Raw genomic sequence first — 27,480 nt, 5'->3', positions numbered from 1 at the left:
ACACTGAGTCCTAATTTGTTTAGACGGGTCGGATAAAAAAACATCAAAAACTGAAATCTGAACTGCTTAAAAAATTAAAAAATCTCATGCAAGTTTGTAGAGGTTTTTATTGCATCTCAAAATGCTTTTATCCCCTAAGCTTCTTTTGCAGATTTGCTCATTTCTATTGAAATTTCAAATAAATAAATTCTGTGCTCACGACCTGGAAGGAGCTAATCAAAACATACAAACAAACTAAGATGTTAAGATCTTAAACTTGATGGTTTATGATCAAAGTTTTGGATTACAAAAGAAATAAAGGTGTTTTTTTTACCAAGTTGTAAAAGAATTCCTTCAACATATGTTGAAGGAATCCTTTGGCTTTGAGAAAGAGCATTTTATTGATATTTCCAAATATGGAGTTATTATAATCAAGAAATTAAACCAAGCAATGACCGTTATAACCCTCTGAATAAAATCTTTATTTAGCCATATAAATCAGAATAATATCCAATTATACAATTACATTAATAATCCAGACTTCATGAATGGGAAAGAGAAGGTAATTTAGTTTTGATTGATGAAGAATTGGAAAGTCCATCCATCCATCCATCTTCTGCCGCTTTATCCGGGGCCGGGTCGCGGGGGCAGCAGTCTGAGCAGGGACTCCCAGACTTCCTTCTCCCCAGACACTTCCTCTAACTCCTCCGGGGGGATCCCGAGGCGTTCCCAGGCCAGCCGAGAGACATAGTCTCTCCAGCGTGTCCTGGGTCTTCCCCGGGGCCTCTTCCCGGTGGGACATGCCTGAAACACCTCCCGAGGGAGGCGCCCAGGAGGCATCCGAAACAGATGCCCGAGCCACCTCAGCTGGCTCCTCTCGATGTGGAGGAGCAGCGGCTCTACTCCGAGCTCCCCCCGTGTGGCCGAGCGCCTCACCTTATCTCTAAGTGAGCGCCCAGCCACACGGCGGAGGAAACTCATTTCGACCGCTTGTATCCGCGATCTTGTTCTTTCGGTCACTATCCAAAGCTCATGACCATAGGTGAGGGTAGGAACGTAGACCGACCGGTAAATAGAGAGCTTTGCCTTTCGGCTCAGCTCCCTCTTTACCACAACGGTCCGATGCAGCGACTGCATCACTGCAGCCGCTGCACCGATCCGCCTGTCGATCTCACGCTCCATCCTACCCTCACTCGTGAACAAGACCCCGAGATACTTGAACTCCTCCACTTGGGGCAAGGACACCCCACCCACCTGGAGAGGGCAAGCCACCTTTTTCCGGTCGAGAACCATGGCCTCGGATTTGGAGGTGCTGATTCTCATCCCAGCCGCTTCACACTCGGCTGCAAACCGTCCCAGTGCATGTTGCAGGTCCGGGTTTGATGGAGCCATCAGGACAACATCGTCTGCAAACAGCAGAGATGAGATCCTGTGGTCCCCAAACCGGACACCCTCCGACCCCTGACTGCGCCTAGAAATTCTGTCCATAAAAATTATGAACAGAACCGGTGACAAAGGGCAGCCCTGGCGGAGTCCAACATGCACTGGGAACAGGTCTGACTTACTGCCGGCAATGCGAACACAGCTCCTGCTCCGGTCATACAGGGACCGGACAGCCCTGAGCAAAGGGCCCCGGACCCCGTACTCCCGGAGCACCCCCCAAAGGACACCCCGAGGGACACGGTCGAAAGCCTTCTCCAGATCCACAAAGCACATGTGGACTGGTTGGGCAAACTCCCATGAGCCCTCGAGCACCCGATGGAGGGTATAGAGCTGGTCCAGTGTTCCACGACCGGGACGAAAACCACTCTGCTCCTCCTGAATCCGAGGTTCGACTATCGGTCGGATTCTCCTCTCCAGTACCTTGGAATAGACCTTACCCGGGAGGCTGAGGAGTGTGATCCCTCTGTAGTTGGAACACACCCTCCGGTCCCCCTTCTTGAACAGAGGGACCACCACCCCGGTCTGCCAGTCCGGAGGCACGGTCCCCGAACGCCACGCGATGTTGCAGAGACGTGTCAACCAAGACAGTCCTACAACATCCAGATACTTTAGGTACTCTGGAGCCCTGCCACCGAGGAGTTTGCGAACAACCTCAGTGACTTCAGCTTGGGTGATGGATGAGCCAGCCTCCGAGTCCCCGGTCTCTACTTCCTCTTCGGAAGACGTGACTAAGGGATTAAGGAGATCCTCAAAGTATTCCTTCCACCGTCCGACGACGTCCCCAGTTGAGGTCAGCAGGCCTCCATCCGCACCGTAAACGGTGTTGGTGAGACACTGCTTCCCCCTCCTGAGGCGCCGGACGGTTTGCCAGAATTTCTTTGGTGCCGATCGATAGTCCTCCTCCATGGCCTCCCCGAACTCCTCCCAGGCCCGGGTTTTTGCCTCTGCGACAGCACGAGCCGCGGCTCGCTTGGCCTGCCGATACCCGTCGATGACCTCCGGAGACCTACAAGCCAGAGTGGCCTGATAGGCCTCCTTCTTCAGTCTGACGGCATCCCTTACTTCCGGTGTCCACCACCGGGTTCGGGGGTTGCCGCCACGACAGGCACCGGAGACCTTGCGACCACAACTCCGAGCAGCCGCATCAACAATGGAGGCGGAGAACATGGTCCACTCGGACTCAATGTCCCCAACCTCCCCCGGGACATGGGAGAAGCTCTCCCGGAGGTGCGAGTTGAATACCCTACTGACAGAGGGCTCCACAAGACGTTCCCAACAGACCCTCACAATGCGCTTGGGTCTGCCAAGTCTGTCCGGCTTCCTCCTCCGCCAGCGGATCCAACTCACCACCAGGTGGTGATCGGTTGACAACTCTGCCCCTCTCTTCACCCGAGTGTCCAAAACACGCGGCCGGAGGTCTGATGACACGACAACAAAGTCGATCATTGACCTCCGGCCTAGGGTGTCCTGGTGCCATGTGCACTGATGGACACCCTTGTGCTTGAACATGGTGTTCGTTATGGACAATCCGTGGCTAGCACAGAAGTCCAATAACTGAACACCACTCGGGTTCAGATCGGGGAAGCCGTTCTTCCCGATCACCCCTCTCCAGGTGTCACTGTCATTGCCCACGTGGGCGTTGAAGTCCCCCAGTAGAACAACGGAGTCCCCGGTCGGTGCACTGTCCAGTACCCCTCCCAAGGACTCCAAGAAGGCCGGGTACTCTGCACTGCTGTTCGGCCCGTAGGCCGCCACAACAGTGAGAGACCTGTCCCCCACCCGAAGGCGGAGGGACGCGACCCTCTCGTTCACCGGGGTAAACTCCAACACGTGGCGGCTGAGCTGAGGGGCTATCAGCAAGCCCACACCAGCCCGCCGCCTCTCCCCGCGGGCAACACCAGAGAAGTGGAGCGTCCAGCCCCTCTCGAGGAGATGGGTTCCAGAGCCCAAACTGTGCGTGGAGGTGAGGCCGACTATATCTAGTCGGTATCGCTCAACCTCCCGCACAAGCTCAGGCTCTTTCCCCCCCAGCGAGGTGACATTCCATGTCCCCAGAGTTAGTCTCTGTGTCTGGAGATCTGGTCGCCGAGGCCCCTGCCGTCGACTGCCGCCCAGATCTCTCTGCACCGGCCCCTTATGGATCCTCCTGCGGGTGGTGGGCCCACGGGAGGGCGGCCCCACGTCGCTCTTTCGGGCTGTGCCCGGCCGGGCCCCGTGGGGTAAGACCCGGCCACCAGGCGCTCGCCATGGAGCACCCATCCCAGGCCTGGCTCCAGGATGGGGCCCCGGTGACGCCGATCCGGGCGACGTAAACGGCCTTGTTCGTGTCGTCGTCATAAGAGGCTTCTGAACCGATCTTTGTCTGACCCGTCACCTAGGACCTGTTTGCCTTGGGAGACCCTACCAGGGGCATGAAGCCCCGGACAACATAGCTCCCGGGATCATTCGGGCACTCAAACCCCTCCACCACGTTAAGGTGTCGGTTCAAGGAGAGAATTGGAAAGTGTGCGTTTATACAACAGAGATATATTTCTTTATTTGATCCCTGAGGGTCAGTTCTAGTGCTGCAGTTTAAAAACATTCACATACAAACTTTCACAGTATTTAACAGGGAATAGTTCAAATAAGAACTGGGTACAGTTACACATTAAGTTAGTACAGGTAAAGGCAAAGTGACCAGCTCTGAAGAGTTGTTGAGAAGGGGATCCTACACCTGGGCACGCTGAAGTGCCTGCGGGAGGCAATTGGTGAACACGATATGCCAGAACCTTCCTGGCTTTGGACACCGACCTTGTCTTAAACAGGTCCAGGATCCCAATGATTTTACCACACGTTTTCTGCTATGTAGACGGAGATTATTTTTCAGGTTCAGCAAATTGAACCAACAAAGAAAGGAAAGCCCAATTCTACAAAACAACTGTAAAACATTTTCATGAAAACGTGATCAACATTATTGACCCTGCTTTACTGCACACTGCGTTGACCTGTGATTCAGAGGTCAACTTGTTGTCCATTTTTACAATTTTCCCTTCTATTAATACTGTGGTCTGAGCCAGAGTGGCCTTCTGGAAATGAATGTGCATTTCTTTTGTTTTAGAAACATTTATTTGCACAAGCGACAAGTGGTACCACTTGGACCGTAGCCTGGTCCTAACCAATTTCTATAAATAACAATCACTGGAACAGTGCCAAGAAGGAGATTCTTATTCTGTTTGTTATCTTTTTTATATATCAAAAAATCTAAAACTAAAACAAAAGAATGCAGCGTGCGCAAAGGCATAGTGGTTCAACATCTTACAATCGTCTAAATCATGTTTTCATAAGTGCAGCAGAAAGCATCAATCGTTTTCAGCTTGTAGTGTTTTCTAGAGCCTCAATCTGTTCAGCAGAAGAGCAGGAGAAGGGCTTCAGGTGACACTGGAGCAGGGGCGGAGCAGGGGCGAAGCAGGGGCGAGGCAGGGGCGGAAGCAGGGGCGAACTGGGACTGTGGGGTCCCTCATAATAAACTGAGTAATGAGTTTCTAATCATAATCAGAATACAAACCGTTTGTGTGTGTCTGTGTGTGAGAAAATAGGTCCCACAATTGGGACCAGAATGGAAGTCGTCTACGTTATTGAGTGTCGCTTTCTTAACTATATAATAGCGTTGTATGTGACTTGAATAAAAAAAAAAAAGAAAAAAAAAGTTCAACCTGGCGGATTGTTTTTCAACCTGGTGGTATCTTTTGCGCAGGCGGTGACGAGCCAAAGCATAGCGGCCCGCCATGCTAAAACCCCTCAGCGAGAACACTATATTCACTTCAGAAATAGTCACTCTAAAGGCCCGTATAGACCGCGGCGGCCGAAGCGTCCAGTTTACATTCAAAGTCTATGTAAACGCGTGTCGAGCACGTCCTGCGTTTCTCGCGGCGCGATTTCTTCGTTTTTGCGGCGCGATTGGTGCCTTTTCGTACGCTCTCGACGCTTTGGGCGCACGTATGAGGCGCCCGAAGCCGCCCAATGCGGCTGGCGCGACATGTACAGCTTTGTTCAGCTTTCTGCGACAGATGCGCCGCAGCAGCCAATCAGAGATGACGTGCTACGCACGAAAAAGACCCAAAACAAAACCCCGCAAGATAAAAAAAAAAATCCTTAAAACGCAGCTCTTGGAGCAAATAATGATATTGACTAAACTCTGCTCAGCTCTGAAGTGTATGCGGGTCCCAGACGGGCCCCGGAGCCCATCGCCTCCGCTTTTGGATTTTGTAAAGTTAATAAACCAAAGCCATGGTCCAACATTAAACTCATTAAAGGTGCCATAACATGCTTTTTTTCACGTTTCATAGTCTATCCTAAGTGTATAATTGATAATAATAAGGGTTGTGCAACACCCTTAACATAATAGTTAAGAAATATCACCCAGACCTTGGACTCCCTCACCAACCCGGAAATGCAGACGGCTTGGTTTGATATTCGCCCCCACCCTTGCGAAGAGCGATCTGGCTCCCCCGCCCAACCCGTGACGTAGTCTCAGAGCGTGTGTGTGCCCCGCCCACCCGTGACGTAGCCCCACAGCTGTCTGCTCCGCGCTGCGCTACTCCTGCCGCGCGACTGAGTGAGAAACGATAGAACTTCAGATCAACATTACTTTGAGCCAAAATAAATCTGGTGTTTATTTTACAGCGTGCGCAGAACAGATATGTCTATAGATATATATATATATATATATATATATATATATATATATATATATATATATATATATATATATATATATATATATATAAAAGTCTTATGTCCATCGCGCTCTTATTTCCTGGTTTTTCGGTATCGGATAGAACTTCTCTCCGTTTATTGTCCCGGTTGCTGCATCAGCTGCCACATCAACCTTCACCATTGTGATAATAGTAAAGAGTGCGATATCATTAATGAAACCCCTACATATTTTTTACAAGTTCAATGTGGGCTGGGGGGCATGGGGGTACCACTGAGAATTTCTGCTTAGGGCCCCCAAATGGCTAGCAGCGGCCCTGGTTTTTCCCATTAACCCAACCCTCCAGCTATGGTCCAGACCAGGTCAAAACCAAGCTCTGTGCAGCAGCAGCAGCAGCAGCAGCAGCAGCAGCAGCAGCAGCAGCACACTGCTCCTGACAGGTGGCTCTAGCCCCCTAATCCCCTAGCCTCAGAAGATGAATATATACTGAATAATGCCTCACAAGGGATTTATAAAGTATACTTAACCTTACATGTATTTAATACACATACATTAAAATGACAGTTTGTTTACCTTAATAATTAACATCACAGCATTCAATATATTCCGACCCAGCAAGAAGGAAAACACTAAAATCACTTTTTTGTTTCACATAAATGTCACCCAAGTATGCAATAAATAGTGACTCTATAAAAAATGGGCACAGGGGGTCATTTATAAATAAACTGACCTGACCATCAATGATATTTGTAAAGGAGGTGTTGGGAAGGAGACTAAACTTAGACTCGACCACTCTGTGATGTGGGACGTTAAAGAGGACATTATTGAGGAAGAGGATGGATGTTTCAGGATGATGTCTATGGTGTCTATAAACATGAAATTAATAAAACAAAGTGAATAACTTCTACACGGAAACAGTTATACATAAACAATAATGATAATAATATAAATATTCACAACACAAATATCCAAATGAAGTAGGAATGAATGTGGCTATTTACAGTGTAACAACGTGATGCAGTGGTATAATGGCACTGGACATGACTACAGTCATGACTACACGCACCGCTGTGTTTAGCTCGTGAACGCATCAGCGGCACAAACAAAGCATGTGATGTTGAGGCTGAAACAACGTGATCAATTAAAGCTAGGTTCTAAACAATCATTTAACACAGTTTAAGACACATTTTGAGAACATTCTTGAGAATTTAAATGATGATTAAACTGAAATGATCACGTATGCCAATTGGATGAAATACAAATTCTACGGTAAAAATAATGGAAAGCCGACAATATAATGAATTTGTGGATGGTGGATTATGATTGGTTAAAAGTTGTGAGGAGAGAACACTAATTGGTTGAATGGTCGCAGGGTAGTTACTAGGCAGAAATGTCCAAATAATATTAAAAACAAAATGAACAAACTTAGACCCTTGATAACACATTTGTTCCTATACTTTAGCGTGTAGGTTGTTTTTGCCTTGACATGTTTGGGTGAGCGTCTCTTTCCTCAACTGTTGGACTTTGTCTTTCGAAACAAACAAACAAACAAACAAACAAACACAAATACGTGTGTTTTCCCTCAGCTTCAGATTAACTACCTGGGGAACTACATCCCAAACACGTGGACGTTTGAGACGGGCTGCACAGTGTGTGGACAAGACCTGCTGCCTCTGTCCTCACTCAAGGTCTGTCTCCTCCTGTCCCCTCCTGTCCCCTCTGCTTCATCAGCCCTTCCTCTTCCTCACCTTCTCCCTTCCTCCTCTCCGCATTGTGTTTTTCCCCTCTCCTGCTTCTCTTGATCTGTCCTCTTTCTCGTCTCCTCCTCCTTCTTCTGATCTGTCTTCTTCCTCGTCTCCTCTTCCTCCTGATCTGTCCTTCTCTTCGTCTCCTCCTCCTCCTGATCTGTCCTCGTCTCGTTCTCCTTCTTCTGATCTGTCTTCTTCTTCGTCTCCTCTTCCTCCTGATCTGTCCTCTTATTTGTCTCCTCCTCCTTCTGATCTGCCTCCTACTCATCTTCTTTGTCCCTTCTTCCTCCTTATCTGTCCTCTTCTTCATCTCCTTCTCCTCCTAATCTGTCCTCTTCCTCATCTCCTCCTCCTCCTGATCTGTCCTCTTGACCTCTCCCTTGTCTCCTCCCTCCCGATCTGTCCTCTTGTCCTCTTCCTCGTCTCCTCATCCTGAACTGTCCTCTTCCTTATCTCTTCCTCCTCCTGATCTGTCCTCTTGTCCTCTTCCTCCGAATCTGTCCTCTTGTCCTCTTCCTCGTCCCCTCCTCCTCCTGATCTGTTCTCTTATCCTCTTTCTTGTCTCTTCCTCCTGGTCTGTCCTCTTCCTCGTCTCCTCCTCATGATCTGTCCTCTTGTCCTCTTTCTCGTCTCCTCCTCTCAGTCCTCACTCTAATCCTGATGTTTCCTCCAGGAGCCTCCTCTTGTCCTCATAGGGGTCTTCATCCAGCAGCCCACTCCCTTTGTGAGTGTGTTCTTTGAGCGTTTGGTGAAGCTGCAGTATCCGAAGGACCGACTACAACTCTTCATTTACAACAAGGTAATTCATCTAGAGCAGTTCATAGTGTTTTGTCTAGTTTCACTCACCGTCTCTGCTGCGTCCCCGTCGTGAAGGAGCCTCACCATGAAAGGCACATCAGCGTCTTCTTAAAGGATCATGGAGCTCTTTATCAGAAAGTCAGTTCTGTTGGGCCAGATGAGGAGATGGACATTGCTGCCTCCCGAGACCAGGCCATGTGAGTCCAGCTGACAGTATGCCAGAAGTCACATTATACCAGCATAACTTATGAAACAAACTTTATTGATCCACAAGGGACACATTGGGCACAGTGACTCAATCTTTCTATTAGTTTTGACCTTCTGTGTGATTCCAGCGACATGTGCCGGAGCGATAGTGCCTGCGACTATTTCTTCAACCTGGACATTGAAGTGGTGCTGAAGAATGAAGACACTCTGAAGATCCTCATCGAGCAGAATCTGTAAGTGGCTTTGAGGACTGTGTAGACAAATGCTAAAAGTCATGCTAACCCTGAGTGTCCTCTGCAGCCCTGTGGTGGCCCCCATGATCACCAGAGTGGGCCGGCTCTGGAGCAACTTCTGGGGAGCTCTGAGTGTGGAGGGCTACTACGCTCGCTCCGAGGACTACGTGGACATAGTGCAAGGACGCAGGCAGTGAGTTCACAACCTTCAGCTATAGGCATTCTCAAACAAGTTTAAGTTGTTAATTAACTATTTTTTAGCCTTTATTGGGTCTATTATTGTGAAACAGACACTAAAAAAGCTAACCTTTTATTTACCTTTTAAAATTTTATATGGACATATTAATATTGGATGAATCAATGTTCAATATTGAAATATTAATTATAAATGAGCTATGGTAACATTTCACTCAACATTACAAATCAGAAAGGAATCATTTGCCTGAAATCCATGAATAGAAACATCTATTATACAACTGTAACTAGACCTTGAGTTTAGACTTCTACAAAAGATGTTCGGAAATCAATGTTATTGTAGTATTAGTTTATCAGTTCATATCTTTGTCTTTTAAATGTTAATGCTCCTGGAGTTTTTTTATGACATATGTAGTAAATCTAATTGCAATATTTATCAGTGTCCTGGATTGTGTAGCCCCAGCCTGGAATGTTCCACAATTTGGAGATAAACTGTATCTAAGTCAGTGGAGACAAGCCGATGACATCAGGTCAAAGTACTAAATTAAGTTATTTTTTCTCAACTTAATTGCCAAAAGGACAAAATTACAGGAAATTTGCATAGTGACAAACAATAACAAGTGTTGAGATTGGACTCAAACCGAATAATTCTGTATGAATCAATGCAGAAAACTGGTGACACATACAGGTACCAAACAGGGTCAGACACTTTGGACATCCCGTGCACAATAGTGGGCTGGTACGGCTTAAGCCAGTTTAGGGAGATATTGTCATTATGTCCTTAATGGAGGTCCGCAAAAAAAATATTTTTGTTTTTCAATCTAAGGCTCCAATTTTGACTTCCAAATCACCTTTCCCCACTGCTCATTCATTATAATCACTGGTGTATGTCTCCACAGTAGTCTTCATGTTCTGCTCAGGTGTTAGTTAAAGCCCATATGAATCCAACTGTACTTTGTACTTTGTAGATCACAAAGAGACCGACCATAAATTAAAGCTTTTCCTGTCCCATTTGCAGAGGAGTGTGGAACGTGCCCTACGTGTCCAACGTGTACTTGGTGCGAGGCAGCCTTCTGCGCTCCGAGCTCCAGGACCTGTCTCTGTACACCACCCCAGGTTTGGACCCAGACATGGCCTTCTGTCAGCAGCTCCGCACCAAGGTACTGCACCGCCATCTGCAGGACTAAGCAAGGACATGTTTCTGAAAATTTAATGTAGAAGTTAAGTAACAATGTGTGTTGTATGTATTGAGCTTCTAGACATTACAGTTTAAAGGGCAATTTAAATCCTTATATATTTCTATTTAAAATATGTCAGATTTTTTTTCAGAACTCTGAAAAAATATTATTTTTCAACCTTTCTTCACAGTCTGCTACTAGGCTGTTTGATTAATATTTACCATGGATGTTATTCCAATCCCACCAAACTAAGTAGCCCGTAGGCAGTGTTGGGAAAGTTCACTTTCTACATGAACTAGTTCAGTTCATAGTTCACACATTTTAAAATGAACTAGTTCAGTTCTTTTTTTCAATATTATGCTATATTTTTTCTAAATTATTTCCACTGCCCATATACAACCACAGGCAGCAATTATTTTATTAGTTCAATGCTGAAACTATGTGTCAGATTTCATCTTCATCCAATTTTGAATCCTTTATCCAGGATTTACTTTCACATTGAAGGGACAGACTTCCCCCATTTGCTGCTGTCCATTCAGCCCACACTAGCAGCAGTTGCAGCTTTCAACCCCACAGTATATTCTCAAAAACATGAGAGAAAACTTGCTGGGCAAAGTTTGCACAGAAATGTTAGATTGTTCCCATCCTCACCAACCTTATCATAAAACTCACGTAACTGGTCGTAGGGTGACTCCTTGCTGCTCTGTTGCTGTCACGTCCATGCTGCTTTTTGTTTTGATGTGCATGCACAGGGTGGTGCGACACTTGAAATCTCTATCTGTCTGCAATTGCGCTATCAGCCTCTACAACTTCGGAGCTCTCACACTTGCCAGGCATAGATTCTTTTTGGGCAACATTAACGGTGTGTTTTTTGCCTGGAAGTCTCTAGAAATCTGACACATTATTGAACGAAATGAAAAAGAATGAACACAGACACCAGAATGAACACGTTCACAGTTTCGTTCGTCAGCAGTAATACAGTATGTTCAGTTCACATTCACCAAAATTATGATTGCTTTCATGAACTTTCGTTCAATGAATGCGTTCAGGCACAATACTGCCTGTAGGGCTGGGCAATATCACAAATATTTTTCCACATATTGATCTCCATTTTTGATTCATTTAAATAAGTAAATTACAACTTTCAATTTTAATTTCTTGAACATATGCAATACTGCCTGGAAGATCTGGTTCTCCTCCTGACGAACTGGTTCTCCTCCTGAAGAACTGGTTCTCCTCCTTAAGATCTGGTTCTCCTCCTGAAGATCTGGTTCTCCTCCTGAAGAACTGGTTCTCCTCCTGAAGAACTGGTTCTCCTCCTGAAGAACTGGTTCTCCTCCTGAAGAGCTGGTTCTCCTCCTGAAGAGCTGGTTCCCCTCCTGAGTGGCTCCAGCTCCAGTCTCCCTCGCGTCTGTCTGTGAGAGTCAGATCCCCCCTTCTCTCTGGAACTCCTCCAGGGTTATACTTTTTCCCAAGGAGGTTTTTGTGTAGTTTTTCCTGGCCGAGAAGGAGGGTCTAAGGACAGAGGATGCTGCCCCCACGGACATTGTTTAATCTGTTTTTCACTGTCTCCCTCAGATGCAACAGTTGTTGTGATTTTGGGCGTTACAAAAATAATTGAATTGAATTGAATATCGACTTGGCATTTCACACCAAAAAATTTCACATTTCTGAACTCTGCTCCAAACCTTTTACTGAGGAGGACTGGCTGTAGACCTCTCCATTCAAAGTATAAGACCCATGCAGATTCGAACTGACTGAACCTCAGATTTGTTGATTTTTTTTTTTTGGTGTCTAAAAAAATTAATGTCGCAAAATGATTTGCTAAATTTCAAAATCCATTACGGCAATGACAGCCCTTTTCTTTTGTTTTTCTTTTTTGGCCCGAAGGCTTTATTAGACAGGAAAGGTAGGCGTGACGTGGGGGATAAGAGAGAAGGGAGGACATGCAGTAAATTGTCGGTGTCAGGATTCAAACTCAGTCTGGGCAGCTGCACTTGGAGCCTGGCATCCGTGTGCTGTGCCTTAACCACCTTTTTCATCGTAGGTTATGAAAATTGGTACAAACATACCTAATGTCAGAAGTAAAAAATTATATTATGACTCCTCTCTAAACCCCACAGAGATAATTCTTTTGATTCTTGATACAATTCCAAATGTGGGCGTGGCAAGCTCATTAACAAAAAGTATTTTTTGTTGAAGTGTTAAAACTTGCATATCTCTGGTATGAGATGTCCTATTTCCTGGCACCAATATAGGTTTTGTGCGAAATCATGAGCTGAATGCAATGATATGACAGATACAAATATTGTCATTGACTTTTGAATGGGATGAAAAAATGTACTTTGATGTAAACAAATTAAATTTTGCACAGACATCCTTCACTAGCAAAGACCACAACCCCAGCTAAGATGCAAAGTGTTTATTGACATACGAGAAACACGAGTCTGCAGAAATTAATGCAGTTTTTGGGCTTCTGGCGATGAGAGCTGTTGGCCCCCGGGCCTCGATACCCCCATCTAGGAGATGAATTAGAATAATAATTAGAAGAATGCTGATGTGTGTGACCTGGATGTCTAAATAGTGTAGCCGCAGGAAGGGCCTGCTCCTGGATGCCTAAATAGTGTAGCCGCAGGAAGGGGCGTGAAAGGGGTGTGGTCCTGCTCCTGAATTCAAGATAACAAACTTATTCTAATTTCTTGCCATTCTAAACAAAAAAGCCAATGACAGCATACTTCTAGCTGCAAGCATGTTACCGTGGCAACCTGACAACCACTGCCATAGACTTACATGCGTTTTGGTTTACATACATTTTGAATGGGATTAAAACATGTACTTTGTCATTAACAGTTAAAATGTTGCACACTTATTCTCCACATCACACTGAACATAAAAGCCAAAGGGAACCTTACCCCATTCTAGAACCGTGCGGTCTGTGCAGTTTGTGAGGGAGGGGTGATGTAGGCAGGGGAATTAGAGGTGTACTTGTACCCCTTTAATTTACTCTAAAATGAGTATTGAAACTAGTTACTCATTTGAACCAAATACTTGGTTGGACATTCAAGAGTAGTTTTAGGTATGTCGATCACGATCGCAGAGGCAGTGAGGGTCAATCGCACCGAAGCGCGCCGGAAAGCGCGCCGGAAAGCGCTGGAATGCGCCGAAGTGCGAGCTGTGTAACGCAGAGGAAGGAGGAGAGAGGAAGTTCTGGTTAAGCTCGACCTTCTATCATTTAGTGTAGTTGTGGTCAGTATATTTTATTTTAAAAATACTCAGCTGTATTAAATGGTCTAGTTAAATAGTAGATTTTCTCTCTGCTTTTTATATTGCACATTTGTATATGATAAACAATATTAGGCTATTAATGAAACCCTACATTGTGTTTCTATAGCCAATTATGGTTAAACAAAAATAAAAACCTGTTTGATACTGACAATAAAAATAATACTAAATTAGATCTATAGGTAGATCTACGGGCTTTGACAAATATAAAAGTAGCTTGTGAGCCGGAAATGTGTGTGCACCCCTGATCTATATCAAAACTAGCCATATTGAAATATTAAAAACCTTCTATTATTTTATTTTTGACATTCTGTAGTCATAAAATACTTTTTTCTATCATTATCGAGTATCAAGCCTTTTCCCATTGAGCTCTTCTGTATTGTAGATGTAGAGCTAAACAAACCTGTGCTGTCTTCTGCAGGACGTCTTCATGTACGTGACCAACCAGCAGACGTTTGGACGCATCCTCTCCCCCGAGAACTACCAGACCAGCCACCTGCACAATGACCTGTGGCAGATCTTCCAAAACCCGCTGGTCAGAGCCACTCTCATCACTCACCTTTTATTACAGTAACTATGTTTAGGAGAGAACGTTCAAATCATTTACAACATGACTTAAGCCTGGCACTGGTGATTTAGATTAGCTCGTTTCTATGGAAATGCTGTTCCTTGGCTATAATATTCCACAGTATGAATATAAGCGGTTGAAATGTCAGAAGTAGAGCAGAGTAATTTTTCAGTTTGGTTGCTGGGTAAGAGTTATGGAATTTCCTAGTGTGATGTCATGATTTATTATCAGGATGTAAACATATAAACTTAAAAAATGGCAAAACTGTGATAAAATGTGATAACATTTTTTGAAAAAAAAACAAAACGAAATATAATTATCTTAATGAATTAATTAATTAATTGATCTTAAACCATCATATACATTTTGTTCGTTTAAGTGAAGACTATACTGTTTGTGTGTGCTGTAGGACTGGGAAGAGCGCTACATCCACCCCAACTACAGCCGCGTGCTGAAGGACCAGATGGAGACTGTAAGTAGCTCCACTCACAGGCTCCACAGGCTTGACCGGTGAGCACAACACCTAATCACACTGTCCCTGTGAACCCACAGCCTTGTCCAGATGTCTACTGGTTCCCCATCTTCTCAGAGACCGCCTGTGACCACATTGTCGAAGAAATGGAAAACTTCGGGAAGTGGTCCGGAGGAGGCTCCATGGTACGTCCTTCAGACAAGCACAGGATTCTGGACTGTCCTTTGTAAATAAAAATACAATGTGTTAGTTTTTCTAAAAGGTTCTAGTTGTTTAGACCTGTACAAACATGTTCCACTGAGTGACATGTTGGCGGTATGAATTGCAGCTCCCTCTGGTGAATACTGCCATTGTGTCCTTGGGCAAGACACTTAACCCGCCTCACCCTCTGTGTCTGTGTACACTGATGTGTAAATGTGTGTGTGAATGGGTGTGTGGTTCCTTGCGCTTTGAGTGCCTTGAAGGTGGAAAGCTGCTGTATATGATGCAATAATATAATAATAATAAAGCGCAATAAGAACCATTAACAAAGAAGGTTCCCTTGATCACCCCAATATTTTATTTATTTAAAGGTTGGATTTTGCAATCCAACCTTTTAAAAGCAATGCTCAACTTTCCAACAATTTCAATCAAAGTATATAAACAGTATAGGGTGAAGGAGGATAAATAAATAAAGTTGAAACAATTAAAAAACTAAATGGTGAAATGTCAAGATTCTGTATATGTGTAAATATGTGAATACACGAGTGTAGGTGTTTATAACTGTGATTGTGAATGTTTGAATATGTGTGTACAGGTAGACAGGTGCATATATATTTGCATCCACGTATGTGCCTGCGTATGTACAAGGGTGTGTATTTCTGTATGAATGATGAATGTATATAGTAAAAATAGTATACTGGTACTATAAATGTAAAAAAGGTGAGTAACAATGTATGCAGGAATGGATATGCTTAGGTATAAATAAAGGACTGCAAAAATATTCTGTACATCTACGGTAGTCTATATCGTGGAATTAGGACAAATGTTAGTTTGAAAATAGGAAACACTGAATATTGTGTAAGTGGAAAGACATGGTGACGGTGGCAGGTGATGGCAGGTGATGGCACGGTCACTCACTGGTCTTGGACGTGGGCCGTAGGTGCTGTTGTAGCGGCTGGTGGTGTGAGGGAGGTTTAGCCGACGTCATGATGCCATTTGATGCTGGTGCAATGGGTTATTATATCATTGAGATAAATTTAGGACATTTATAAGAAGGAGAAATCATTGAACAGGGCCCATTGCTGCTATATTGAAAGCAAAAACAAAAGCTGTCTCTTAATCTCCTTAGGTCTGCAGGCAGAGCAGTGACAGTCACAGTGGTGATAATCTGATCCCACCACCATTGATATTGAAACACAAATAACAAATTACAAATGGCTCATTATAATAATTATTGAGCTAATTGAACAAGTCACGGGGCTGATGGCATGCTGATGACTGCCCCTGCACTGTTGCTGCTGTGGCATCTGCGTACTGCGTTTGGGACTGGACTCGACAGTCATAGTTCTGGAACTATAGGTTATAAGATAAAACTTAACAACTGAACACAAGAGCCTTTTTTCTAGCAAATTATATAACATTAAGATCATTGTCAAATGTAACTTTGTTAAATGATTGCAGCCACACAAAGGAAAGTGATGAACAATGGGGTGGTTATCAGTATTTTTCTCATTGACTCGAATCATGGATACATGGTGGACATTCAGATGGATATGTATATGTGTATATCATATGAACTTGTTTGTGCACCTGTATGTTGGTAAGGGTATGCAAATATGTAATTGCTGTAAACCAGGGGTGTCAAACTCATTTTTGACAGCGCGCTGAATTTCAGGGGAGGGATGGCTGCTGCAAAGGATTGCGGAACTTGTAAAAAAAAAAACTAAATATGGTGTCAGCGGAACCACCTCCTCATCAACGCGGGGAAGACCAAGGAGATGGTGGTGGATTTCCGCAGACGCCACCCCACTGCCCCCTCACCAGTGAACATCCAGGGACGGGACATTGAGAGAGTGACTCATACAAGTACCTGGGTGTTCGTCTGAACCACAAACTGGACTGGACTCATAACACAGACGCACTGTACAGGAAGAGCCAGAGTCGGCTCTACCTCCTGAGGAGACTCAGGTCTTTTGGAGTGACAGGGCCACTCCTGAAGACCTTCTACGACTCTGTGGTGGCATCAGCCCTCCTGTACGGTGTGGCCTGCTGGAGCAGCAGCATCACAGAGAGGGAGAGGAAGAGGCTGGACAAAGTCATCAAGAAGTCCAGCTCCGTCCTCTGGACTCGGTGCAGGAGGTGGGGGACAGAAGGGTCCTGGCTAGATTCACATCTATGCTTGACCATGAGTCTCACCCCCTGCAGGACACTCGCTCTGGAGAGCAGCTTCAGTGAGAGACTGATCCACCCTCGCTGTGTGAAGGAAAGGTTTCACAGGTCTTTCCTTCCTGCTGCTGTCAGACTTTATAACAAGCACTGTTAGTCCTGAACACTCTCAATACTGACCTAACCTAATACTGATGTGCAATTCCGTCATATGTGCAATTACTGTAAAATTCATGTGCAATCTATGTGCCGTCGTGACACATATTCATGTGCAATTACTGTCGTGATCACATGCAATGGTATTTATGTGTTTATTTATTTATTTGTCTATGGGAGTTTTTATTTATAGGAGATCTTCTACTGAAAGTGTTTTTCAGACTTCCCATAAGTGATCTGTTCTTCTGTATCTACCTCGGTATCTTCGTGCGTTGCACCAATGAAATTTTCCCATGTTGGACAATAAAGGATTATCTTATCTTATCTTATATCTATCAAAAATTTATAAATATAAATTATAAATTAATATTTTTCTTTGCTTTATATTTAGTTTGCACCTGACATTTAGAAGAAGAAAAGCACAAAAACAACTGTATAACCAGATAAACCACTGAGCCATTATAAGCTATTTTTACACATTTATTACTGCTACAGACTTTGGGATTGTAGACAGTTAAACTCATCACCTTTTGCTCCTTTAAAAGCTCTTTCTTAGTCTGGTTATTGAGGAAATGAATAGTTAACAGGCTGAGGGAACTAGCTTGCTCTTCACCATCGAAGCAACAGAAAACACTTTATATAGACTTGATATATACTGAAATCTCATGGTCATCAGTTTACAGCAATACATCTATTTAAACATGCATAGATTATTCATTTAAAATATTAAATTGTATTTCAATAACACGTATTTGGTGAAAATGATATCCTTGATATCATAATCAACAATTATAGTCAACAATTTCAATATTACCTCATAGAAGAAATTTGTATAGATGTTGTATCACTCGCTTTTGATGCTGATATTATTTATCATAATTATGCATACATCATCTTGATGCTGATAATATCTGCATCCTTATCTGCATATTTTGCATCCTTAACGCTTATGTACTCTGACTGGGCCCTGGCAAGCCCCTCACTGTGTCGTGCCTTTCCTCTCAGGACACTCGGATCCAGGGCGGCTACGAGAACGTTCCCACCATTGACATCCACATGAACCAGATCAACTTCCAGAGGGAGTGGCAGAAGTTCTTGTTGGAGTACGTGGCCCCTGTCACAGAGAAGATGTACCCAGGATACTACACCAGGGTAAGGCAATAATGATACCTCGCAGGTCAGATAGTGGCGTGCGATGGAATTAGGATTTTATTGACTGATTGAAGCCTGAACCGCCACCTTAACGTGGTGGAGAGGTCTGAGTACTCGGGTGATCGCTATGTTGCCTGGTGCTTCATTCCACTGGTAGTCTTTCAGTAGTCTGAAAGACTACCACTACTGGTATATATATATATATATATATATATATATATATACACAAATATTAATTATATATATATATATATATATATATATATATATATATATATAATGTGTTTTGCAGGCCCAGTTTGACCTGGCTTTTGTGGTCCGATACAAGCCTGACGAGCAGCCCTCGCTGCGGCCGCACCACGACGCCTCCACCTTCACCATCAACATCGCACTCAACCACGTGGGCATCGACTTCCAGGTAAGTCACCACTCAGATCAAACAGTTTAGATATATAGCAACGGACAAGCATTTCTTATGAAGTAAATTGATTATCCTGAACTGGACTACGTAATATTTTTGCAATCCATCATGCTAAAATGTGCCTGGAAAGGTCTTAGTCGAAATTGAAGTATGGCGCAAAAAGTGAATGAGCTGTAAAGTTGAACACCAAAGAGTAGAAATTGCACTTTATACCCTTGTTGGGACAATTACACTGTAAGTACCTTTTTATCTAAACTGTTCTGTCTGCAGGTTTTTCCCCCCAATATTGTTTAGACGATATTCTCAATACTGTATAAATTGTACATTTTAAAAACAACCTAAATATCTAGAGGGGGGACTGTATAACTTACATTGTATATGTATAGAAGACACAAAAATACATTTTTGAGAGTATGATTTCTGCCAAATCTCTTATAGATTGTGGAAGGAACAGTTCTTTGCGGTCCTATGTCCAAAACACCTCCAAAACCACTTTTAGGATCCACATTAGTGAAAAGAAAACCATGACCAAAGGAAGATCCATTCGGATCTCATTAAATGCAGTTATGGAGTAAGTGTGTAAAGCTGATGGATTGTAACCTCAGTGAAAGACAAACCGTCTCACCAGCTAATGAGACCTGGGTTAGGGTTATATGCTGCTAAATTTTATGCTGTAAAACTACACATTTATGCACAATTATTGGGGATGTGGAACCTGCACCAGTAACCTATGCTAGTATACGTATAGTTCCCCCGTTCGTAGAAAAGGGGAACATAGGTACCAGGGACGTTACACGAGCGCCCCCAGGCTTGTTTCGCCATATTGTCGGTCTGCTGATCGTGTTTACCACTACAAGCCAATTCAATACTGCCGTCTGTTTGCTTCGATTTACAACAAAACACGGTTCGAAGAGGCCCAAAACCTCATTAATGATATTGCACGCTTTACTATAATCAAAATGGTGCAGGTATGTGTGGCAGTTGGTGCAGCAACCGGGAAGATAAACGGAGAGAAGTTCTATTGGATACAGAGAAACCCGGAAAGAAGAGCGCGATGGACAGCTGCGATAAAACGTTCAAACTGGGAACCAAAAGATCAGACTATGTAGTCGTCACTTTATATCTGTTAAGTTACTATTTGTAGTTGAATTGAAATTGTCACTCGCGCGGAAGGAGCTGACAGCTGTTCAGCCCCGTGCAGGAGCCTGAACCCCGGGCATGCGCTGGAGCTCCGGAGTATTAAAGCTGTAGAATTAACATCAGTTTTATTTAGGAGTAGACCCTTTGTTGATCTGAAGTTCTATCGGATACAGAAAAACCCGGAAAGAAGAGATGGACAGCTGCAATAAAACGTTTGAGCTGGGAACCATACGATCACCACAAACTACGTAATAGTCATTTCATATCTGTTAAGTTACTATTTGTAGTTGAATTGAAATTGTCACTCGCGCGGAAGGAGCTGACAGCTGTTCAGCCCCGTGCAGGAGACTGAACCCCGGGCATGCGCTGGAGCTTCGGAGTATTAAAGCTGTAGAATTAACATCAGTTTTATTTAGGAGTAGACCCTTTGTTGATCTGAAGTTCTATCGGATACAGAAAAACCCGGAAAGAAGAGATGGACAGCTGCAATAAAACGTTTGAGCTGGGAACCATACGATCACCACAAACTACGTAATAGTCATTTCATATCTGTTAAGTTACTATTTGTAGTTGAGTTGATATTGTCACTCACTCGCGCTGTGGTGGCGGACAAAGGGGCGATCACGTGGTTTTGTGACATCGGTGAATGAGCTCTATAGGTACGCACCTGGCTAACATGACCGGCATGGCTCCCGATGGGCCGCCACACAGCCAAGAAATGTTACGTGAAATGTAGTGTGACATGGGGTCATTGAGAGCACAACAAAACAAAGCTGTAATAATTAGCTTAGACATGGAGAAAGCTTTTGATCCTTTTAGCTGGCCTTATTCATTTAAAGTTCTTAAAAAAATTAGACGACTCAATTACAAAAGATATTGGGGCTCTTGACGATGGTCCAACATCAAGAATTAACGGTTACCTAGCACGGCATTGATTTTGGAAAGAGGGTGAGACAGGGCTGTGCTTGGTCCCCCCTCCTGTTTGCTTTGTACTTGGAACTGTTGGCCCTAATATATCAGGCAATCAAAAACAAGCCATGGTGTTACAATTGATGGGATAGAACATAAGGTTGCCTGTTACACAGATGATGTTCTCTATATTTGACCAAACCAGAAATTTCCATGCCCATTGTAATGCATTTTCTTACTAATTCAATGTAAAAAAAAAACTGAAACTATCTCATTCTGGTGACCCCTTCTTTGACCTTTAGAAAGACCTATCTATTTAGTTCTAGTCCTCCATAAAGATCTATCAACAATTTTGGAGAAACATTTTACCCGTCTTTTAACTACTGTTAAAAAGATCTTGAAAATGTGACTCTCATCCCATACTTAAGTCTAAGTCAAATGGCTGAAAATATAGAAATAATTGTTTTGCCCTATTTCAGACTCTCCCAATTCCCATCCCCAACGAATAGACGAATCAATCAAGATTTGTATGGCAGGACAAAAAAAACTCATATCCGGTTCAAAACTCTATAATTATTGAAACAAAAAGGAAGCTGGGGTTCACCTTGTCTGAAAAGTGACTTTATTTCAGCTCAAATCAGAGCGTTGCAGTACCGGTGTGACCCAGAAGATGAAGCTCAGTGGAAAAATATTGAGATTAATGTTGTGCCGGGGGTTCCTGTACAGACTTTTCTTGCAGATGACGCTTGAGTCATTTGGAGAGAGTTGAGAATCCTTGGGTAAAATCTGTGCTTACAACATGGAAAAATGAATCAAATTGTATATTTTAAACAAATATGTTAAAAATCTTAAACTGGTTGGCTTATGATCAAATATTTGCACCTAACGGCACAGATCTGAGATTTAAAGTCTGGATAACAAAAAGTATATAAGTTTTCTACCAGATTGTAAAATACAGGGCATGAAATGTCACCTCGCTGGGGGGGAAAGAGCCTGAGCTTGTGCGGGAGGTTAAACGGTTCTGACTAGATATAATCGGCCTCACCTCCACGCACAGTTGGACGCTCCACTTCTCTGGTGTTGCCTGCAGGGAGAGGCGGCAGGCTGGTGTGGGCTTGCTTAGCAGCCATGTGTTGGAGTTCACCTCAGTGAACAAGAGGTGAATGAGAGGGTCGCGTCCCTACACCTTCGGGTGGGGGACAGGTCTCTCACTGGGTGTCGGCCTATGGGCCAAGCAGCAGTGCAGAGTACCAGGCCTTCTTGGAGTCCTTGGGAGGGGTACTGGACAGTGCACCGACCGGGGACTCCGTTGTTCTACTGGGGGACTTCAACGCCCACGTGGGCAATGACAGTGACACCTGGGGAGGGGTGATCGGGAAGAACGGCTTCCCCGATCTGAACCCGAGCGGTGTTCAGTTATTGGACTTCTGTGCTAGCCACGAATTGTCCATAACGAACACCATGTTCAAGCACAAGGGTGTCCATCAGTGCACATGGCACCAGGACACAGGCCGGAGGTCAATGATTGACTTTGTTGTCGTGTCATCTGACCTCCAGCCACGTGTATTGGACACTCGGGTGAAGAGAGGGGCAGAGATGTCGACCGATCACCACCTGGTGGTGAGTTAGATCCGGTGGCGGAGGAGGCAGCACATTGTGAGGGTCTGTTGGGAATGTTTTGCGGAGCCCTCTGTCAGCAGGGTCTTCATCTCACACCTCCAGGAGAGCTTCTCCCAGATCCCGGGGGAGGCTGGGGACATTGAGTCCGAGTGGACCATGTTTTCCATTATCGATGCGGCTGCTCAGAGCTGTAGTACCAAGGTCTCTGGTGCCTGTTGTGGGAGCAACCCCGACCCTGGTGGTGGACACCGGAAGTAAGAGATGCCGTCAGGCTACAGACTGACTGGCTTGTAGGTCTCCTGAGGCCGTAGACAGGTATCGGCGGGCCAGACGTGCCAGAGGCAAAAACCCGGGGCTGGGAGGAGTTTGGGGAGGCCATGGAGGGGGACTATGGGTCAGCCCCAAAGAAATTCTGGCAAACTGTCCGGCGCCTCAGGAGGGGGAAGCAGTGCTGATTATATTTAGCATCTCAACATCAACTGTACAAAGTTTAAAGGAAATCCATTAAAGTGAAGTTGAATTATTTTCACTTTCTTATAGAATTGTGTATGGACAAATTAATGCAAATTATATGTGTCAGGGAGTAGTTTGGGAGTATGGAATATTAATTCTGATATAGCGTGTGAAGTGTCTGGGATACAAAACTCATCTTGAACTTAATTTGAAGCAAATACATTGGGGGTCCCATCTATCTGGGACCCAAACTGAGAATTCTCTGTCTTCCAGCTGTGAGCATTACCCTTGTTTTTTTTATGGAATATCAACATAACTTGATTAAAGTTCAAATAAAGCACTTGATTTCAGCTTCTAGCTCTTTTCTTGGACGTATTGGGTCGAGACTGAACTATAAGCAGACATTCCTCTGGGTGCCTCGGCTCAGCAGCCCCAGCACAGCCTTTCATCATGACAGACAGTAATGCGATGCTGCAGGGGCATCATGTGAAGAAGATTTGTCCATGAGAATTACTTTTTTTCAATAAATTATCTAATGATTGGAAGACGCTCTTGCTAAAGAGATTCTTAATCTCAATACATTTGTTAAAATCCTGTTTAAATAACGGTACGGTAAAAAAGATTAAAAAACTTAAGTAGATCATCATTTAGTATTTAGTTAATTATTGATTAAATTTCAATATTGATCTAAACATATGTTATAACGGTTCTATATTTTATAGCCTAATGTAAATGTATTTCTTTGTATAATTTGTTTGTATCATGTTTCTGATTGGACAAGCCTCTAATGCTAACTGACTTGTGTATTTGAACCAGGGCGGTGGCTGCAGGTTCATCCGTTACGACTGTGCCATCACGTCCCCACGTAAAGGCTGGACTCTCCTGCACCCGGGGCGGCTCACCCACTACCACGAGGGCCTGCCCACCACCGCAGGGGTCCGCTACATCGCAGTCTCCTTTGTGGACCCCTAAGCATTGGCGCACTCCCACTGACTGGAGCAAACAAACTGACCTGTCCCTTGGAGGAATGCTATTTATTATGCAAGAAGCTGTGGTCATCACTGCGGTGCTGTTACTGTACTTCTGATGGGAGACTTCCCAAAGATGCACACAGAAATGTCTTATGTAATGTTTGTCACAGCAGAAGTGGGTTTATTTGTGCATCTAACCTGCTGTCTACTCTGTGAGGGGATGTGACCCTCAAACAATTTACTGAATGTTTGTATTTTCGCAAAATGATTGACAGCCCCATTATCTCCAGTGTACAGACAAACAAACCAAAAGCAAAGCTGAAGACAATAATCTACAGACAATAACCAGATAATCCTTATGGGCTCCCACACAGGTGTCTTCATGTCCTGCTTTCTCTAGTGTACACTCTTCTTGTTTGCTCACACTTCTCGATAAAGCTGTATGTTTTATATGGATTTTATTCATTGCTGAAATGTATTTTTAAATGACAACAAAACATTAACTCCAGTCCAAAATCCTGTGATGCTAAACATATCTTAACAATGTCAATGATGACACTTGTGGATTTTTAGGATTCAACTTTAGTAAATTTCTTTTCAACTTCCATAAATGTATAATTTTTAATATACTGTCTCTTTATTTCATACTTTTCAAATTACTTATCAAGTTTCTTTGATGCCATGCAAATAGATTTACAGGGGTGAGGAGTACTCGGCTACGATTTCTCGATTCACTTTTTTCCAAAAATTGTACTTCAAGTAACTTTTTGACTTTGACTCCTACCAAATCAGTTAGATCCAAACTGTTACTTTTAATTGAGTAATAGTTTCCCCAAATACATTTTAAAAACTTTTACCGGAGTCATTTCTTGGCCCACTACTTTGTACTTCTACTTCTAGTATTATTTTGAAGTCGCTTTACTCTTACTTGATTCTTGAATTTTGATGTTATACCAATAAAGGTGTGGAGGCTCAGCGAAACTATATCAAATGCAACATTTTGAAGGATTCACATCAATGTCGGGTTGTCTGTAGCCCTCTGCTCCATGTAAGTTTCAAAATGTGGCCTTCGGTGAAAAAAGTTTGGACACCCCTGCTTTAGTGAAAGCCTTCTCTGGTTTATCGTTGCCATGGTGAATGTCTTTTCAAAGAAGAAAAAAAAACCTACTCCACACCAACGAAGTAAACTGAGTGGCCCATCTGACCAGTTTCAGGTGACAGAAGTCAATGCTTCATTTACATTAGTCAAAGTGCATATGGCGGGTTTGTCAAAATGGTTTGATTTAAAATGTAGAATTTTGAGTTAAAGTAAATTAATCTAGGCACTACTATATTTGTTATTAGTTGATTGATTAAACATTTGTGATTTTACCTTTTAGATATTTCACAGTATAGTACAATGTAATCAATGTTTTTTTTGGCTCTTGCCCCCCCCCCATCTGAGGTCATGACATCACCTTCTAGAATCTGAAAAGCACTCATACCTTTGAACCGGCACAAACTTTACTCTCCTCTTTCCCCGTAGTCACTTTCTTTGTAGAGTGATCCCTCATTGAGTGTCTGCGTAACTATATGTTCTGTTTTTTATTATATTTTCCATGATTTCCATTTAGCCCGTTTCAACTCCTTAACGCTTCAACCGATTTCAACAAGTTATACCTCATTACGATCGCTTTCACAGTATTACGTGTGCTATTACTTTTGACATTTGAACAACTTGTACTTTTTGCAGTATTTTCAAAAGTATTAGTACTTTTTCCCCATTTAAATGAATGGGGCATTATTAAAGTATTGGCTTAATTCTTTAGGCTTTATTCTTTAGGCTTTATTCTTTAGGCTTTATTCTTTGGCCGTGGCTGCAAAGCCCAGTGTGGAGGTCCAGAATTAATGAGAATACCATGGTTGTGGATAGAGGACTTTGTACTCTTTATGGTGGATGTAATAAACTGTGCTGCTCAGACTCAAAGCAGAACTGAAAGGATCAGGATCATTGCTAAAGCTGCCGGGAGATTCCTTGGCACAAAAGAGCTTGATTGGGCAGAAATAGAAAACAGGCTAAATGGGAGCGTGATGGGGTCTACTTTTGGCGAATCAGAGTGATCAGAGTGACGAGATGGGGGTGGGGGTGGTCTCCTGTCCTCGCCCAGTTGTTGTTGTTGTTGTTGTTGTTGTTTCACTAGCAAGGACCACAACCCCAGATACGATGCAAGGTGTTTATTGGCAGGGGAGAAACATGAACAACACGAATGTACGAAGTTGATGCCGTTTTGGGTCTTCTTGCGATGAGGGCTGAAGGCTCCCGGGCCTCGCTACCCCCATCTAGGAGATGAATTAGAATTAAAAGTTTAAAGAGGGTGGGAGGGAGGGGCACGAAAATCACGAACACAGGTGTGTGTGATCTGGATGATTAAGTAGTGTAGCCGCAGGAAGGGGCGTAGGAAGGGGCGTGGTCCTGCTCCCGAACTTAAGATAACAAACTTCTCTTCATTTCACTAGCAAGGACCACAACCCCAGATACGATGCAAGGTGTTTATTGGCAGGGGAGAAACATGAACAACACGAATGTACGAAGTTGATGCCGTTTTGGGTCTTCTTGCGATGAGGGCTGAAGGCTCCCGGGCCTCGATACCCCCAAAAGAAGCTTAACGAGGCAGTGCGGATTGGCAGAATGGAGGACGAGGAGGTAATGGTGTGTGTAGACCTGGAAAGTCATGGAGAACCAGTGCTCCACGATATAATGAGGCGGTCAACGACTCCTTAACTGGAGGGAGATGTGGCAGCGCCAATGTGGGAAAAGCTTGGTAGGAAATGTGGGGACCAGGCGTGGAACGACTTTAAGTAAAGGATGAACCAGATCCTGAGTCCTGCTGGGAAGTGCCACTTGACAACCAGTGCACAAGGTCTGGACGGATTGCAAAGGGGCTCGGAATAGATCGTGTTACCACAGTAGTCCTGCTGTTTTAGGGGAAGACTTAAGCGTTGGTTGGAGGTCCTTGATGCCGGGGTGAGGAGAACTATTGTGGACAAGACGGCCTCTGAGCAGGGGAACGCGCCTGACGTCGATGCGTCGATGCCACTCGGGTAGGCTTGAGTACTTGCAATGTGACTGGTAGTCGAAGGTGAATGGGAAGTAATTAGTTAAGAAGGTTAAACGTAGTGAGGGTAGAATGAAGCCATGATGGAAGGAACTTTAACTGAGCTGGATGGTCTAGGAAGACTAAAGCACCTGAAGCGGAGCTTATGTGTGAAACGTGGTAGCTGAGGTTAGAGGAACTGGGGTCGATGATGTTCCACCTCGGTAGTAAATGTTCTGAATGTATTTGTTGATGATACAGGGTCATCGGACTGGACGGCCATGAACATGAATGGCCCGACAGGAAGACAGCAATCCTTATAGCATTGGTCTTAAAGAACCCCCAAACCGGCTGATAGAACGGTGTATCAAAGTGCAGCAGCAACTTGATGGACTGGATGAGAATGACGACGCTTTGGAGT

At 44.1% G+C, this 27,480-nt stretch overlaps 1 protein-coding gene across 2 annotated transcripts in view; it reads left to right on the top strand.

Annotated features, from left to right (window-relative positions):
• The window catches only part of plod1a (procollagen-lysine, 2-oxoglutarate 5-dioxygenase 1a), a 42,921-nt gene extending 18,384 nt beyond the window's left edge, over positions 1–24,537 (top strand). The window contains exons 8-20 of one of the 2 annotated variants that reach the window (XR_011927128.1): positions 7,702–7,803; positions 8,537–8,662; positions 8,737–8,858; positions 8,997–9,101; positions 9,169–9,294; positions 10,315–10,456; positions 14,178–14,291; positions 14,734–14,796; positions 14,877–14,981; positions 18,325–18,471; positions 18,764–18,889; positions 23,831–24,232; positions 24,324–24,535. Coding sequence is in view for 1 of the 2 variants with exons in the window: in XM_072449317.1 (XP_072305418.1) it covers positions 7,702–7,803; positions 8,537–8,662; positions 8,737–8,858; positions 8,997–9,101; positions 9,169–9,294; positions 10,315–10,456; positions 14,178–14,291; positions 14,734–14,796; positions 14,877–14,981; positions 18,325–18,471; positions 18,764–18,889; positions 23,831–23,986 (1,434 nt within the window). In the remaining variant the exon portion in view is untranslated. Of the gene's footprint in view, positions 1–7,701; positions 7,804–8,536; positions 8,663–8,736; positions 8,859–8,996; positions 9,102–9,168; positions 9,295–10,314; positions 10,457–14,177; positions 14,292–14,733; positions 14,797–14,876; positions 14,982–18,324; positions 18,472–18,763; positions 18,890–23,830 lie in introns of both variants that reach the window. The other variant, XM_072449317.1, reaches the window with a different exon arrangement.
• The last annotated feature ends 2,943 nt before the right edge of the window (positions 24,538–27,480 follow it).

This window comes from Eucyclogobius newberryi, unplaced genomic scaffold (genome assembly GCF_026437365.1).
Source record: "Eucyclogobius newberryi isolate DKJ021-1_F unplaced genomic scaffold, fEucNew1.0.hap1 SCAF_17, whole genome shotgun sequence".
Classification (NCBI taxonomy): domain Eukaryota; kingdom Metazoa; phylum Chordata; class Actinopteri; order Gobiiformes; family Gobiidae; genus Eucyclogobius; species Eucyclogobius newberryi.
This window is presented reverse-complemented; position numbering and strand designations above follow the sequence as displayed.